Raw genomic sequence first — 15,316 nt, 5'->3', positions numbered from 1 at the left:
CTTTTCCCGCACCCTTCATGCCTCTGAAATTCGGCACTCATCCATCGAAAAAGAGGCCCAGGCTATCGTTGAAGCTGTGCGGCATTGGAGGCATTACCTGGCCGGCAGGAGATTCACTCTCCTCACTGACCAACGGTCAGTAACCTTCATGTTCAACAACACGCAGTGGGGCAAGATCAAAAATGATAAAATCTTGCGTTGGAGAATCGAGCTCTCCACCGGCAAGCTCAACGAGCCCCTAGACGCCCCCTCCCGAGGTACATGTGCCAGCGCACAAGTAGACCAACTCTGGGCCCTACACGACAGCCTTTGTCACCTGGGGGTCACATGACTGTACCGTCTCATCAAGACTCGCAACCTGCCCTACTCCGTCGAGGAGGTACGGACAGTCACCAGGGACTGCCATGTCTGTGCAGAGTGCAAGCCGCACTTCTACCGGCCGGACCGTGCGTGCTTGGTGAAGGCCTCAGCGTGGATTTCAAAGGGCCCTCCCCTCCACCAACTGTAACACGTATATTCTCAGTGTGGTCGATGAGTACTCCAGGTTCCCCTTCGCCATCCCATGCCCGGATATGATGTCTGCCACCGTCATCAAGTCCCTCAACACAATCTTCGCTCTGTTCGGTTTCCCCGCCTACATCCACAGTGACAGGGGATCCTCATTCATGAGTGATGAGCTGCGTCAGTTCCTGCTCAGCAGGGGTATTGCCTCCAGCAGAACGACCAGCTACAACTCCCGGGGAAACGGGCAGGTAAAAAGGGAGAATGGGACGGTTTGGAGGGCCGTCCCGCTGGCCCTACGTTCCAGGAATCTTCCAGCCTCTCGCTGGCAGGGGTACTCCCTGATGCACTGCACTTCATCCGGTCACTACTGTGCACCACTACAAATAACACAAACCCATGAACGTCTTTTTACCTTCTCCAGGAAGTCCACATCCGGGGTGTCGCTCCCGACATGGCTCGCAGCTCCAGGACCGGTCCTGCTCCGTAGGCACGTCCGGCTCCACAAGGCGGACCCGTTGGTGGATAGGGTACTCTTGCTCCACACCAACCCCCAGTATGCCTACGTTGCGTACCCCGACGGCCGACAAGATACGGTCTCCCTCAGGGACCTGGCACCGTCAGGTTCCTCCCCCGCCCCGGCGCCATGCTCCCCTTCCCCGGTGCTTCCATCATTGTCCCCACCAAGCCCATCCCTCCTTCCCCTGCCCATGCAAGAGGACGATGAAGATTTTGGCACGCTCCCGGAGTCATCTAACAGCAGGCCAGCACCGCCGTCGCCGCCACCGTTACGCCGGTCCCAGCGGAACGTCAAGGCTCCAGACAGATTGAACCTTTAACTGGACCTTCTAAATGGACAAATGTTTTTCTCTCCCTTCATGTTGTTTCTACGACACTGTAAATAATGTTCAACACGGTATATAGTTCCACACCACCCCCGGCGGACTCATTTTTAACAGGGGGTGAATGTGGTGAACCACTGTACACCTGTATTAGGGGATGTAAGGTAGGAACCTAATGGTTCGCTGGTAGCCCTTGGTGCCTGGCTATGCCCAGTAGGAGGAGTATAAATATGTGTGTCCTCCATTTAGCTGCCATTTTGCCAGCTGCAGCAGGAGGCCACGCATCTGATTGCAATAAAGCCACAGCTGTACCCAACCTTAGTCTTTGTGAAATTGATCGTGCATCAAACGCTATGGACAGGGATTTTGGACCCAGGACTTGCCCTAGTGGTGCTGCTGGTAGGCCGGACGGCAAGACGTTTGAGACGGTGGCAGCAGCAGCAGCGTCAGCAGATACCTGAGGCAGTAGACCATGTGCCGGAACCTGCCCCACACCCTGAGGACATGGCCGCCCATCAGGCCAGGGAGGGATCCAGAGCGGGAGTCCTGCGACAGCCCAGGGTGTACAGGTATCGCTGGACATTTGAACAGATGAAGAACAGTGCGTGCCATAGGAGGCTACGCATCAAAAAAGAGAAGGTACGGCACCTGTGCCATTTCCTCGTGTACTTGGCACCACGAGGAGGAGGAGGGAACCCGCCGGTGGCCGTCAAGGTCACCACAGCCCTGAACGTTTACGCCTCGGGATCATTCTAGGGCTCGAGCGGGAACCTGTGTGGAATCTCACTGGTAACAGCCCACAGGTGCATCCAACAGGTCACGGATGCCCCAGTGGAAAACTGCATCGTCTTTGACCTAGACCAAGCCCAACAATTGCCAGGGCTGCAGGTTTCTCCACCATCACCAGGATGCCCCAGGTCCAGGGGCTGATAGACTGCACGCATGTTGCCCTGCCCTCACTGGGCCATCTGGCAGTGCCCTACATTAACAGGAAGGGGTTCCACTCCCTCAACATTCAGCTCGTGTGCGACTACCTCATGAAGAAAATGTGTATGTGCACGCTTCCTGGGGAGTGTCCACGACAGCTATATCATGGGGCCATCGGTCATCCCAGCCTCTTTGAGGAACACCCCAGGATTGGTGGCTGGAAAAAGGAGTACCCACGGAAGACCTGGATAATGACACCAGTAATGAGGCTGGAGACCGAAGCGCCTGGTTCAATGAAGCCCATGTCTAACCCAAAAAGGTTACGGGGATAGGGCGGAAGTGAGGGCTTAAGTGGGTCGGTGCAGACTCGATGGGCCGAATGGCCTCCTTCTGCACTGTATGTTCTATGTGGCCATCCGGGCTGTCATTGAGCGGTACATTGGACTCCTCAAGATGCGGATCCGATGCCTCAACGGCTCCGGTGGTGCATTCCAGTGAACCCCCCGGAGGATCGCCCGCTTTATGGTGGTCTGCTGTGTCCTACGCAACCTTGCACAGCAGCGGGACGATGAGATGGAGGTTGGTGATGAGGAACATGTGCCCACCGAGGAGGAGGACGGGAATGATGAGGCGGCACTGGACCAGCAGTGGCTGGAGAACGAACCCAGGGAGGAAGTGGAGGACTAGCCGGAGACTGCAGGACAGGTGGCAGCGGCGAGGGTCCGGAAAGCCTGGAGAAGGCCAAGAAGGCCCCCATACACTTCCAATTCACTTAGGACAAGGCCTGGACCATCGTTGCTACCTTGCCCATCCCACACCCCCATCTTCCAGGGTAAGTGTTACATCATTCCAAGATAGTGGCGGCACTGTCAGCGGGTCACTGTTGAGGGCAGGGAGGTGATGAGAACCCACAGAGAGCAGAAGACATGTGGTCAGTGGGAGGGATTGGTCAGCCAGTAAAGCAATAACAACTCATGTTTGACAGGTCCTCCAGGTGGCATCAGGTGGTTGCTCGCATCTCAGGCGTCCGCCAGCCTCCGCGTTGGTGACTCCTCTGTCCTCGGCCACCTCAGGCACCTCCACGGCAGTTCCTTGAATGAGGTGACAATTCTTAAATTTGGCACCCTACCGCCAGTCTAGGCCCTCTCCTGGCGATTGTGGGAGAGCTTTTCCTGAGGAGACACAGAGGGCATCGTTAGCCACCCGCGAGGTTCAGTGATGGGAGGGGGTTGTGAAGAAAGGGTTGGGGGGGGTTGCAGGGAGAGGGAGGGTGGATGGAGAGTTGGAAGTCATATGGGGGGGGGGGAAATGGATGCTCAGGTGGGGGTGGAAATGCCTCGGGATGGGGGGGGGGCGGGGAGCCTTGGTATCTACTCACTCATGTTGTCAAGTCTAGGAGTTTGACCTTTTTTCGGCACTGGAGGCCAGTCATCCTGGTCACACTCCCGGAGCTCACTGCCGCTGCCACCTCGTCCCTGTGGCTGACCTTCCGGGACCATCGGGGGAACAGGACATCTCTCCTGGCCTCCACTGCGTCTAAGAGCCATCCCAGGTCTGCATCCTCGAATTTTGCTGGTCTCCTGGGCGCCATTGTTGCGAGATGGTTGGGGTTAGCTGAGAAAGTGCTGTTTAAGTGCTGCCCGACCTTGTTAGCGGGGGGCTGGTGAGCCCGGTGCCAGCGAATCAATTCGCGAGCTTTCATTTGTGGCGAGAAGCCCGTGGGGCCTTGTAAGTGGACCAATTAACGTTGAATAGCGTTGCTGGCCTGAGTGCAGTTCCACCTTGCTATCACTTAGAAATCTTTCCAAAGAATCGTGCCCTATAGCATTTCCTGTCTCTGCCCTTGCCTCAGTTCATCTACTGCTGAAACCCTTGTGCCTTTGTTGGTTTTAGTCTTGACTAACGCAACACTGCCTGGTGTCCCATTCTACCCTCCATAAATTTGAGGTCATCCAAGAGCCTGCTGCCCGTTTTATAACTTGCTCCAGGTCTCATTCAGCCATCACCTACTGTGTTTGCTGAGCTAGATTGGTTTCTGCTCATGCAACATCTTGATTTTAAAATTCTCATCCTTGCTTTCAAATCACTCTATGTCCTTGCCCCTACTTAAGTCTGTAATCTTCTCCAGTTCCAAAACTCTCAGCGATATCTGTACCCATCTAATTCTTGCACATCTCTGATTTCAATTGCTCCACCATTGGCTGCCAAGGTGCCCAAACTCTGGGGTCGCCTCCTTAAACCTCTCAGTCTCTTGCTCTTTCCTCCTTTAACACTCTTTAAAACCTGTCTTTGACAAGCTTTTAGTCATTAGCCCCAATACCTCCTGTACATTTAGGCACTTTAGAAACATGTCATTGTCGCCACCTTTTCAAAAGGATACTAACAGGACTTGTCTCCCTGAGACTAATTCAGTTTTCAATTGTCAGTTTATTGACTGCTGTTAAGCTACTCTTTGCTCTTGTTACAGTTGTGTGGACAGACCTGCCTGTCTATACCGTAGCAGATCCTGCGCTGTGGGGAAGATCTTCAATGATAAGCATTGCCAGTGTGTGTGGAAGAACAAACACTGACATATTTTACCAAGGAAAAGCGACTGGCAATCATGTATTTTGACTTTAATAAAAATGCTTGTTCTACATTTCTGGCTTTGTTTTAAATTATTATATTTTAAGTAAAATATTAAACCACCTAGCAGTAACTGAAGTCTTGTCTATCATTTCCAGAATGTGAGGAACATATTATCTGTACTTAAAAAAAATTGTCTAAGTTATTTGCTGAATTAATGGTTAAAATGCACAATGTATTGCAGCATCCTGACACTCAATGTGACGTCTTTCCTTTTCTTTCACATCAACCCTATTCTCATTCCCATCCAGTCCACAGGCAACTTTGCCTCTCTTCCGCATGGCATTGACAGCAGTTCAGTGTTCGCGATTATTTCTTATTAAGAATGTAAAAGGAAAGGCCAAAGCTCAGAGAAGAATAGTGCCAAGGTTGAAAGAAGTGAAACAAATGAGGTAACTAAGGTTTAACTGACATCGCTCTTGGGTATGAAAGCCAGAAGATTGTAAAGGCAAGTCAACGCAAGGAAAGAGTTGATGTAAAAAAATGTAGGTGAGTCTTGATTTCACAAGTGTAACATGCCTCTAATCATAACTTTTGCCAAAATGGTTTATTTAGATTTGCCACTGATACATGACACTTTGCCTACTATCCTTCAATCTAAGATGAATAAATCCTTAAGTCAGTTTAATTTAATAATTCCAGTCCTTGGGCCGAGCAGCAAATAAATAACATTTTTTTCAAATACAAAATTCTTATACATAACTGGAAATTGGATGAATCACTTCCAGTTGCACTTCTATCTGACACAAAGCTCAGCCTGATTGACAGCTGTGCCTGATAACATGGAGAGTCGGCTAAACATGGGTTCAAGAAGCAATATTAGATCCTCTCCAACATGTATACGACAAGCCTGAGATTTGTTTTAAAATTCAAATCTGTCTATCAGCACTTGAGTACAAATATTTAACCCATACCATTACCAAACTGCTTCCTTTACCTCTATAAGGTTGCCCATATCTGCCCCTGCTTCTGCTCAAACCCTGCTGATGTCCTAGTCTATGCTTCATGTCTAAACTCAATTAATCCAATGCTCTTCTGGTCGGTCTCCCACCTTTCGTAAAAGTAAATGCGTCCAAAGCTTTGCTGCGCAAGTCCAAACTCTCATCAACTTTTGTTCACCCAATACCCTCTGCTCGCTGACCTATTGGCTCCTGCTCCAGCAATGCCTTGTCTTTAAAATTCTCATCCTTGTTTTCCAATTAATTTGTGCCTTTTGCACTCCTCCAAATCTGATCTATTAAGAACCCCTAATGTTCCCATGCAGGGGCATGGGAACCTGGATTGTAGTTTTAGGGTACGGGAGAATGAGAGTATAGAGGTCAGGAGCACAGATTTGACGTCGCAGGAGGGGGCCAGTGTGCAGGTAGGTGGTTTGAAGTGTGTCTACTTCAATGCCAGGAGTATACGAAATAAGGTAGGGGAACTGGCAGCATGGGTTGGTACCTGGGACTTCGATGTTGTGGCCATTTCGGAGACATGGATAGAGCAGGGACAGGAATGGATGTTGCAGGTTCCGGGGTTTAGGTGTTTTAGTAAGCTCAGAGAAGGAGGCAAAAGAGGGGGAGGTGTGGCGCTGCTAGTCAAGAGCAGTATTACGGTGGCGGAGAGGATGCTAGATGGGGACTCATCTTCCGAGGTAGTACGGGCTGAGGTTAGAAACAGGAAAGGAGAGGTCACCCTGCTGGGAGTTTTCTATAGGCCTCCAAATAGTTCTAGGGATGTAGAGGAAAGGATGGCGAGGATGATCCTGGATAAGAGCGAAAGTAACAGGGTAGTTATTATGGGAGACTTTAACTTTCCAAATAATGACTGGAAAAGATATAGTTCGAGTACATTAGATGGGTCGTTTTTTGTACAGTGTGTGCAGGAGGGTTTCCTGACACAATATGTTGACAGGCCAACAAGAGGCGAGGCCACGTTGGATTTGGTTTTGGGTAATGAACCTGGCCAGGTGTTGGATTTGGAGGTAGGAGAGCACTTTGGGGACAGTGACCACAATTCGGTGACGTTTACGCTAGTGATGGAAAGGGATAAGTATACACCGCAGGGCAAGAGTTATAGCTGGGGGAAGGGCAATTATGATGCCATTAGACGTGACTTGGGGGGGGGGGGGGGGGATAGGTTGGAGAAGTAGGCTGCAAGTGTTGGGCACACTGGATAAGTGGAGCTTGTTCAAGGATCAGCTACTGCGTGTTCTTGATAAGTACGTACCGGTCAGGCAGGGAGGAAGGCGTAGAGCGAGGGAACCGTGGTTTACCAAAGTAGTGGAATCTCTTGTTAAGAGGAAGAAGGAGGCCTATGTGAAGATGAGGTGTGAAGTTTCAGTCGGGGCGATGGATAGTTACAAGGTAGCGAGGAAGGATCTAAAGAGAGAGCTAAGACAAGCAAGGAGGGGACATGAGAAGTATTTGGCAGGTAGGATCAAGGAAAACCCAAAAGCTTTCTATAGGTATGTCAGGAATAAGCGAATGACTAGGGTAAGAGTAGGACCAGTCAAGGACAGGGATGGGAAGTTGTGTGTGGAGTCTGAAGAGATAGGCGAGATACTAAATGAATATTTTTCGTCAGTATTCACTCAGGAAAAAGATAATGTTGTGGAGGAGAATGCTGAGACCCAGGCTATTAGAATAGATGGCATTGAGGTACGTAGGGAAGAGGTGTTGCAATTCTGGACAGGCTGAAAATAGATAAGTCCCCGGGGCCTGATGGGATTTATCCTAGGATTCTCTGGGAGGCCAGGGAAGAGATTGCTGGACCTTTGGCTTTGATTTTTATGTCATCATTGGCTACAGGAATAGTCCCAGAGGACTGGAGGATAGCAAATGTGGTCCCTTTGTTCAAAAAGGGGAACAGAGACAACCCCGGCAACTATAGACCGGTGAGCCTCACGTCTGTAGTGGGTAAAGTCTTGGAGGGGATTATAAGAGACAAGATTTATAATCATCTAGATAGGAATAATATGATCAGGGATAGTCAGCATGGCTTTGTAAAGGGTAGGTCATGCCTCACAAACCTTATCGAGTTCTTTGAGGTGACTGAACAGGTAGACGAGGGTAGAGCAGTTGATGTGGTGTATATGGATTTCAGTAAAGCGTTTGATAAGGTTCCCCACGGTAGGCTATTGCAGAAAATACAGAGGCTGGGGATTGAGGGTGATTTAGAGATGTGGATCAGAAATTGGCTAGCTGAAAGAAGACAGAGGGTGGTGGTTGATGGGAAATGTTCAGAATGGAGTTCAGTTACAAGTGGCGTACCACAAGGATCTGTTCTGGGGCCGTTGCTGTTTGTCATTTTTATCAATGACCTAGAGGAAGGCGCAGAAGGGTGGGTGAGTAAATTTGCAGACAACACTAAAGTCGGTGGTGTTGTCGACAGTGAGGAAGGATATAGCAGGTTACAGAGGGACATAGATAAGCTGCAGAGCTGGGCTGAGAGGTGGCAAATGGAGTTTAATGTAGAGAAGTGTGAGGTGATTCACTTTGGAAGGAATAACAGGAATGCGGAATATTTGGCTAATGGTAAAGTTCTTGGAAGTGTGGATGAGCAGAGGGATCTAGGTGTCCATGTACATAGATCCCTGAAAGTTGCCACCCAGGTTGATAGGGTTGTGAAGAAGGCCTATGGAGTGTTGGCCTTTATTGGTAGAGGGATTGAGTTCCGGAGTCAGGTCATGTTGCAGCTGTACAAAACTCTGGTACGGCCGCATTTGGAGTATTGCGTACAGTTCTGGTCACCGCATTATAGGAAGGACGTGGAGGCTTTGGAGCGGGTGCAGAGGAGATTTACCAGGATGTTGCCTGGTATGGAGGGAAAATCTTATGAGGAAAGGCTGATGGACTTGAGGTTGTTTTCGTTGGAGAGAAGAAGGTTAAGAGGAGACTTAATAGAGGCATACAAAATGATCAGGGGGTTAGATAGGATGGACAGTGAGAGCCTTCTCCCGCGGATGGAAATGGTTGGCACGAGGGGACATAGCTTTAAACTGAGGGGTAATAGATATAGGACAGAGGTCAGAGGTAGGTTCTTTACGCAAAGAGTGGTGAGGCCGTGGAATGCCCTACCGGCAACAGTAGTGAACTCGCCAACATTGAGGGCATTTAAAAGTTTATTGGATAAACATATGGATGATAATGGCATAGTGTAGGTTAGATGGCTTTTGTTTCGGTGCAACATCGTGGGCCGAAGGGCCTGTACTGCGCTGTATCGTTCTATGTTCATCGTTCCACCATTGGTGGTTGGGCCTTCAGGTGCCTAGGCCCTAAACTCTTTAATTCCCTCCCGAAATTGTTGTCTCTTGCTTCTTCTTTGAGACACTCCTCATGAGGCAGCAGTGCTAACCACTGCGCCACCCTTGCATAATATTACTATTTGTAGGGCCTTGTGTGCAAAATAGTTCTCTCAAGTAAGAACAGGTGAACATTACTAGCCTGGTATGGGTATTATTGTGTTATAGATCTACATTTTGTCCCTTGCGAATCCCCTATTTTAATCATTGCACCATTGGTGGCTGTAATTTTGGCTGTCAGGGTCGCAAGCTCTGGAGATCCCTCTCTAAACTTCTCCCTCCTTTTGTACACTTATTAAAAGCTGCCTCTTTGACCACGCTGTTGGCCATCTGACCTAATGTCTCATTAAGAGATTCGGTGTAAACGTTTGTTTTGGATTGCTCGTGTGAAATCCCATGGGTTTTTAAAAATTACATTATGTGTAATAAGTTGTTGTTCCTTGTGACAGTTCGAAGTCTGGGAAGATAGCCAGGGCAATGGAGACCTATTGCTCGTATATGCAGCACTTGGACTCGCTGCAGGGTATATGAGAAGTTGTTGGGTTTACTGGCTCTCACATTCCAGGGGTGTTCACCATTTTGAGATCAACAGGTGGATGGCCATCACAAGGTAGGAAGAGGTAGGAATCCTCCAGGAGTATGGCACTCTGAAACTGAATGTGTCTCAATTCCTCAAGGAGGGGCAGGTGTGCAGTCTAGAGCACATCAGTGGCACGGTGAGGCATATGGCCGGATGGGGGCAGGGGAACACACAGAATACAGCATCGCAGAGGTTCTCGGTGTTTCAATACTCAATCATTTGTACAACCGTCATTGAGAATTCCACATAGCATGTTATCGGGGCCGAGGACATCATTGAGAGGGTTCCAAATTATTCTTCAGGAAGCAGAGGAAGACAGCTAGAAGCCTCAGACCCCGTGGCAACGAAAGACACAAGAAACCAAACTTGAAATCTTACAGACTTTCAGGTACTAAGGTGGAAACTAAAGAGCAGAATCTCAAAAGATGGTAGTTCCTGGCTGACTCCCAATGCCACATGTTGATGAACATGGAAGCGGTGAGGCAAATCTTGGTTAATATGTGGCTCGAGGTGCAGGAGGGAGGGCTTCAAATACCCCCAGCATTTGGAGAAGTTCTAAGCAGACTGAGGAGAATCAAGATAAGGGTTTGCGCCCGAAGATCACTGCAATGTGTGTTGGGAAAATTTTGTGACCATAATTTGGGGCAAAATTAATTCACTTGGGGGAAAAAAAGTGGGTTAATTAATAAAGGTCAAAACAGATTTGTTACTGATACATCCTGCCCGAAAAACTTGATTTGAGATCTTTGCTGAAATAAAGGAGGGTTTATGAAGATAAGGTGAATAACATTTTCAAATTATGGTTTACGAGTTATTTATGGATGTATTAACCGAATCGAAGCCCATCGGGCTAAAGGTGCAGTAGCAACAGAGTACAAGCATAATGGTGAACAATTGTCTTTCAGACTGGAGGCAAGTATACAATGGCGTTTCCAGGGGTCAGTGTATTATTTTATTCCTTCATCGGAAGTGGGCAAACCAGCGTTTATTGCTCATCCTCAATTCCTCTTGAAAACGTGGTGAACAAGCTTCTTGAACAGCTGGGGTCCATCTAGTGTAGGTACACCCACCGTGCTGTTAGGAAGGGAATTTGAGGATATTGATACACAAGAGTGAAGTTCCAAGCCAAGACAATGTGCGCTTTGGAGGGGAACTTGCAGGTGGTGGCATTTCTGTGTGCCTGCTGCCCTTACCCTTGGTCGTAGAGTTTGTGGGTTTGGCAGTTGCTGTTGACGGAGCCTTGAATACCTTCAGTGCATCTTGTAAATGATGCACACTGCTGTCATTGTGCACCAGTGTTGCGGGAAGTGAAGACTTAAGTGAATAGGGTGCCAATTGAATGGGCTGCTTTGTCCTGTATGGGGTCGAGTTTCTTCAGCAGAGATGGCGCTGCACTCATCCAGGCAACTGGAGAGTATTCCATCACACTTCTAACTTGTGCCTTGCAGATGGTGGACAGACTTTGGGAGTCAGGAGACAAAGCTGAAACATTTGTAACTACCTGCAGCCAAGTTGATGATCCATCTTGGAGTACTCAGGTCTCCAGTATCACAGATGCCAGTCTTCAGTCAATTTAATCTTGATACTGCCAAGTCTGTGGACCATGACAGTAGACCAGCAATATTGAAGACTCGTGCTCCAGACTAGCCGTGCCTCTAGCCAAACTTTTCCAGTACAGTACAACCTTGCAATGTGGAAAATTGTTCAGGTGCCTCCTGTCCATGAAATAAAAGGACATGGCCAACCCAGCCAATTACTGCTCCTTCAGTCTATTCTCAAACACCAGCAAAGTGATGGAAGGTGCCTTCAAGTGTTGTCAAATGGCACGACACTGTAATAACTCACTCAGTACGGATTCTGCCAGGGCCACTTGGACCTCATTACAGCCTTGGTCAAAACATGGGAGGAAAAAGCTGAACTCGAGGTGAGTTGTGATCGTCCTTGACACCAAGGCAGAATTTGACTAGGTTTGGCAACAAGGAACCTGGGCTAAACTGAAGTCAATGGGAACCAGGAAAAAACTCCACAGAAAGAAAAATGATTATGGTTGTTGGGAGGAAACATCTGAACTCCCCAGAATATTGCTGCAACCATTCCTTTGGGCAGTGTTCCAGACCCATCCATCTTCGCTGCTTCACAAATGACTTTCCCTTCATCATTAGATAAAAGCAAATGACTGTGGATGCTGGAATCTGAAACCAAAAGAGAAAATGCTGGAAAATCTCAGCAGGTCTGGCAGTATCTATAAGGAGAGAAAAAAGCTAATGTTTTGAGTCCAGCTGACCCTTTGTCAAAGCTTTGTCTCATGTAAGTTAGGTTCTGAAACACTACATTACGACTGGGTAAGGGAAAGTGATAGTACCAATGAAGAGGGTAGCCCAAAAAGATGACAAAGCAACAGGTAGCAATTAGACAATGTAGAGCTTAGAGCAAGAATTTGACAGAGAGCACTAGAATAAGGAACAATCAACAATATAGGTAAAGGGCCAAGCCTCTTTAAAGAACTTTAATCTATGATCCTCATCAGAATAATGAGACAGACGCAGACTATATTGGCAGTAGATCTGAGGTTTGTGAATAGTGTGGTGCAAGTGGAAAAAAAATGTTGCTCAAATGGTAAATTACGACTGCTACCCTTTTGTGGGCCACGTGGCCCACTGAATGTCCATCTTATGGGAACAACAAAATCAAAACATTTCTTGAAAAACATCAGAAAATATAACAGCTTTGTCGGTTCATAAAGAAATCTCTTTATTTTGGCTTAAGAAGAAAGACCTTCGATTGTGGTCTATCATGAAATATATCATTTCAAAAAACAGTGAACATGCAGACACTGAAAATTTACAAAGTGATACTACAGATGTTGCCTTTGACATCTCGGATGAAATATTTAGAGTATTAACAAACATCAAGGAAGAGATTATGTAGATTTTGATTTTAAGGACTTTGGAGTGACACTGAGGATATAGAGAATAATTAGTAAAAATCACTTTGTAAATGTAATTAAAACGTCAAGCCAAGTAAATGAAAAATACATTGTGAAAACAAATATGTTCTGTCAAATAATGCTTTTGAGTACAACTGTGTGAATTTAGGTATCTCTGCTTCATTTTGTGGGATAAAATTTGTTAATTCAAACAATTTAGCATAAGCAGGTAATTAAGTTGAATTGTTTCATAAAATTTGTCGGAAATCAAAAATACTTCAAACACAATAATTCATGGAAACATTTTTGTGGTCAGATTTAATACCCATCTCATTCGGTAGGCAAATATCTCAGCTTCTTACTTCATATCTCATTTCTTTATCTTATTTTTAACTTCCATCACTTTTTATTTCCTGGAAACTGACAGCCTAGCTTATTGGCTAGACAATTGCATTTTTGGTCCAAGAAGATCCCCTTGCTTTATTCAGCAACTAGGATTTTGGAAATGAGTACCAGCCTTGCCAGTGGCACCAATGTTCTGAGATTTTTTTCAAACTGCTGCCTTAAAACCATGAGCAAATACATTGAACTACAGGGGATCCAACTACCTTGATAAAGGTGAAGGCCATATCATACGATCAGGCTCCAGGAATATGCTCAACCATAATTGGGAACCTTAATGACACAGATAATGCCATCCTATGTGGGAGGCATTCATTATTCACTAGTGCCATTAGATTCTTCAGCTGGGCAGGTCCTGCACTTGTCACATCAGTTTCCTTGTTGCATCTACTACAAGCTGAAGTCCTTAGAATTGTGGATGCTACTCAGCTAGCTCCTGAAGATTTTTTTTCCTTTCATTAATGTGGGAAGTGGGTGTCACTGACAAAGCCAGTTTTTGTTACCCATCCTTAACTGCCCTTGAATTGAGTGGCTTGCCGGGCCATTCTCAGAGGGCAGTTAAGATTCAACCCCATCGCTGTGGGTTTGGTCGCATGTCGGCCAGGCCAGGTAAGGACTGCAGATTTCCTTCCCCAAAGGACATTAGTCAACCAGATGGGTTTTTATGACAACTGATGGAAATTTTATGGCTGCCATTACTGAGACCAGCTTTATATTCCAATTTCAATAATGAAATTTAAATTCCACCACCTCTGGATTTCTCATCCAAGAACTAAGATTACACTACAATTCCCAATTCTGAATTTTACAGCATTGTAGAGAGAAAAAGCTGACTCCAGGATGGCAGTGTTTTTCAACTGGGGTTCCCTTGAACCTATTTGAAAATTGTACCAAAAACAGAAACTAAACTAAACTACTAAACTGAAATAATTAGGATATGCTAGCAATGTATAATCCATAATAGCATATTACAAATGTGGTATTTAATTGTAATAATAATTAAAATAATTTGTAATAAGTGTTTTACGTTGTTTTCATGTTTGCTTTACAATGTATATATAGTGGGAGAGGAAGAGGGACAGAGAAATAAAATCAGAGCACTGAGAAAATTCAGGTATGGGAACATCTGTGGAGAGGGAAATGCTATTTCTGCAGCCAAGAAGTCCTGTCTTGGACTAGATCTCGGGGCTTCTGGTCCAGAGGTAGGGGCACCACCAGATCTCCTTCTGGTCCAGAGGTAAGGGAGCAACAGATCTCTCTCTGGTCCAGAGGTAGGGAATGCTACCAAGCTCCTTCCGATTCAGACATAGGGAATGCTACCACTGTGCCACCAGATCTCCTTCTGATCCAGAGGTAAGGTGATACAACCAGGCCACCAGATCTGGTCAAGAAGGGTGCCAGAACCATGCCACCACATCTCCTTATTTAACTGACACCCTACCAAATGTAAACATGTCAACTAAGCGCCTTCAAATTGAGGATTTTAACATGAGTGGCGCTGTAGCACAGTGGTTAGCACTGTGGCTTCACAGCGCCAGGGACCTTTGTTCGATTCCCGGTTTGGGCCACTGTCTGTGCGGAGTCGGCATGTTCTCTCCGTGTGTCCGGGTGCTACTGTTTCCTCCCACAAGTCCCGAAAGACGTGCTTGTTAGGTGAATTAGACATTCTGAATTCTCCCTCGGTGTGCCCAAACAGGCGTCGGGAGTGTGGCAACTCGGGGCTTTTCACAGTAACTTCATTGCAGTGTTAATGTAAGCCTACTTGTGACACTAATAAAGATTATTATTGACCACAGAATCATTACACAGCAGGACGAGGCCATTCAGCCCATTGTGTCTCCCCACAGGCTCGCGGATTGAGCATTTCACAGTGCCATTTACCTGCCTTATTCTTCTAACCTCCGTTCCTTTTCAATTAATCATCTTTGAATGCCTCGATTTAACCTGCCTCTACCACACCGGTCACACCTTTAAAACAAGATGTGTGATTTACACCTTATCGGCAAGGGCAGGCTTCCTGCTCAGATTGACAGCGACTTCAAGGAGCGCAGCCTCCCCATCGTCACTTCCGGCTCCTCCTCACGGTCGCGCACGGACGGTTCGCAGCCCCGATTTGCGCCCCCCCCCCCCCCCCGGTTGGACAGGCCCCTCCTCTCCCCTCAGGCCGACAGTTGGACAGGCCCCTCCCCACTCTCAAACTGTCGGTGAGACCGGCCCCTATCCCACTC

At 47.3% G+C, this 15,316-nt stretch overlaps 1 protein-coding gene across 2 annotated transcripts in view; it reads left to right on the top strand.

The window, feature by feature from the left end:
• The window catches only part of vegfd (vascular endothelial growth factor D), a 63,453-nt gene extending 58,545 nt beyond the window's left edge, over window positions 1-4,908 (top strand). For both annotated transcript variants that reach the window (XM_072514341.1, XM_072514340.1), the window contains exon 7: window positions 4,738-4,908. In XM_072514341.1, the coding sequence (XP_072370442.1) occupies window positions 4,738-4,840 (103 nt within the window). In that variant the 3' untranslated portion in view covers window positions 4,841-4,908. The remainder of the gene's footprint in view (window positions 1-4,737) is intronic.
• Window positions 4,909-15,316: the final 10,408 nt, after the last annotated feature.

Source organism: Scyliorhinus torazame, chromosome 8, assembly GCF_047496885.1.
Source record: "Scyliorhinus torazame isolate Kashiwa2021f chromosome 8, sScyTor2.1, whole genome shotgun sequence".
NCBI classification, from domain to species: domain Eukaryota; kingdom Metazoa; phylum Chordata; class Chondrichthyes; order Carcharhiniformes; family Scyliorhinidae; genus Scyliorhinus; species Scyliorhinus torazame.
The sequence above is the reverse complement of the archived record's forward strand: the minus strand, read 5'-3'. Positions and strand labels throughout refer to the sequence as shown.